Source organism: Entamoeba nuttalli (genome assembly GCF_000257125.1).
Source record: "Entamoeba nuttalli P19 unplaced genomic scaffold asmbl_2752, whole genome shotgun sequence".
Lineage (NCBI taxonomy): Eukaryota > Evosea > Mastigamoebida > Endamoebidae > Entamoeba > Entamoeba nuttalli.
The window spans coordinates 1-2,328 of record NW_008575575.1 but is presented as its reverse complement, the minus strand read 5'-3'; the positions used below and the strand labels follow the sequence as shown (position 1 = coordinate 2,328).

Sequence of the window (2,328 nt, the reverse complement as noted above, 5' to 3'; positions counted from 1 at the left end):
TTACTAAACACCAAAATAAGAAGAATAAATTAATTAAAGAGAATGAGATATTAGTAATTTATGTGATAAATAAATCAATAATAAAGCGGATAAAGTTGAATATAGAAGAAGGAAAGGTGAGAAAACAAAAGGAATAAAAATGGCACAAGCGTTATTCATTGAATGAAGAATGATAGTTGGGAAAATACCAAGATATTCAGTGAAGATACCGAAAGTATAACCGATGATCATGCCATAAGACATTTGGAATAAAACATAAGTAACAGTAAATGAAGAAGTGCCGATATTAACAAAATGAATTAGACCAAACCAAATTCCTGATATGATAAAGAGATAGTTTTTAGATGTTGAAGCATAAGTTTTAATTGTGTTAAGCATACTTCGTCTTAAGCCAATTTCTTCTGTTATAACAGAGAAAAAAAGATTGTCAATAACAACAGGAATATCTAACTCTCCATCGGTGTAAAAATTACTAAATAAATTAGAAGTGTCAATATGACAATAATATAAAATAACTCGAAGACAGAAAATACTTATAAAACCTATTCCTGCTTTTATAAGTGTTGAAATTACTTTTCCTTTGAATGTAAAAATTTCTTGAATAAATGTATTAAGAGTAATAACATTTCCACTCATGCTATATCTGTAATACATGAAATTAATAACAACTAATGAACAAATTATTGTTTGGAAAAAATATACTTGAAGACCAAATCCTTTCATTACTATCGCTAAAATAAGATGAATGAAAAAAAATTCTAAGCAAACAATACCACACATTACAAATAATTTACTTATTTGATAATATGGTAATGTTTGATTATTATTACTATCTTTATTAAGAGTATTGAAATTGGTAGTGTTGTCAGTAGAAGTATTACCCATCTGATATTATTTATTCTTCTTTTGAAGTTTTATTTTATTAAACTTATTTAAAATCAATAATATTAATAAAAAAGAAATTAAATTTTAATATCACCAAACTGATTCTCTAATTTCTTAGCTTCTGCTTGTTTTCTTATTGCTTTGAAAAAGTCTTCTTCAATACAATAATCTCTATCATCTCGAATTGCAAACATCCCTGCTTCAGTACATACATTTCTTAAATCAGCTCCATTAAATCCTTCTGTTAATTTCCCCATTGCTTCATAATCAACTTCTTCTTTAATATTCATCTTTTTTGAATGAATTTTTAAAATTTCAATTCTTCCTTGGTCATTTGGAAGTGAAATTTCGATTTTTCTATCAAGTCTTCCCGGTCGCATTAATGCTGGATCAAGAACATCTGGTCTATTGGTTGCCATAATAATTTTAACTTTACTTATTTCATTAAACCCATCCATTTGTGCTAATAACTCCATTAATGTTCTTTGAATTTCTCTATCACTATGTATTCCTTCTGCAATTCGTTTCCCTGCAATAGCATCTATTTCATCCATAAATATTACACACGGTTGATGATCTCGTGCATATGCAAACATCTCTCGAATTAATCTTGCACTTTCTCCAAGATATTTATCTACAATTCCACTTGCAACTACTTTTAAAAAATGACATTCTAAATTACTTGCAAGTGCTCTTGCTAGTAATGTCTTTCCAGTTCCTGGTGGTCCATATAATAATACTCCTTTAGGTGCTTTAACTCCTACTCGTTCAAATAATTCAGGATTTGTCATTGGTAATTCAATTACTTCTCGTATTTCTCTCATCTGATTTCTTAATCCTCCAATATCTTCATATTTAACTTTCCCTGGACTTTCTACTGTCATCGAATATACTGCTGGGTGAACTTCTCTTGGTAAGATTTTCATGATAGTATTAGTAGATACATCAAGTGCAACTCTTGTTCCTTGTGTTATCTTTTTCTTATCAATAGAACTTCGGCATCCAACTACATAATGTGGTCCTAACGACACTTTAACAATATACTTCTCTGAACTTAAACATTTTAGTACTTCTCCAATGGACATCCCAATCGTTTGTAATGATAATAACATCTCCTCATTCCTTCCCATATTTTCTTTACTAACTTTTAACGTCTCTTTTATTTTTTCTAACGCCTCTTCTTTTGCTTTGTACGTTTTCAATTTCTGTAAATATGCTTTTAATACACTTTTTCTTTCTCCATCTATCTCCATTTCTTTTGTTTTTTCTTTGTTCCTTTTGAAGTTTTTCTTTTTTCGGTTTTTGTTTTATATCTTTTTTTCTTTTTTGATTCGTCTTTATCTTCTCTATTATCATTTGTTCATCTCTCTTCTTTATCATTTCTTTTCTATTTGCATATGAAGCATCATCATTATAATTTTATAAGGCAGGTGTAAAAAAAGT

The 2,328-nt window shown here is 28.6% G+C and overlaps 2 protein-coding genes across 2 annotated transcripts; both read right to left on the bottom strand.

Moving 5' to 3' along the window:
- Positions 1 to 33: 33 nt before the first annotated feature.
- Positions 34 to 885, bottom strand: ENU1_040190 (CAAX amino terminal protease family protein; the record flags this gene model as incomplete). The annotated part of the gene is made up of 1 exon (XM_008857529.1): positions 34 to 885. The coding sequence occupies one exon, from the start codon at positions 883 to 885 to the stop codon at positions 34 to 36; it is 852 nt and encodes a 283-aa protein (XP_008855751.1).
- Positions 886 to 962: 77 nt separating this feature from the next.
- On the bottom strand, positions 963 to 2,138 carry ENU1_040180 (26S protease regulatory subunit, putative; the record flags this gene model as incomplete). The annotated part of the gene is made up of 1 exon (XM_008857528.1): positions 963 to 2,138. The coding sequence occupies one exon, from the start codon at positions 2,136 to 2,138 to the stop codon at positions 963 to 965; it is 1,176 nt and encodes a 391-aa protein (XP_008855750.1).
- Positions 2,139 to 2,328: the final 190 nt, after the last annotated feature.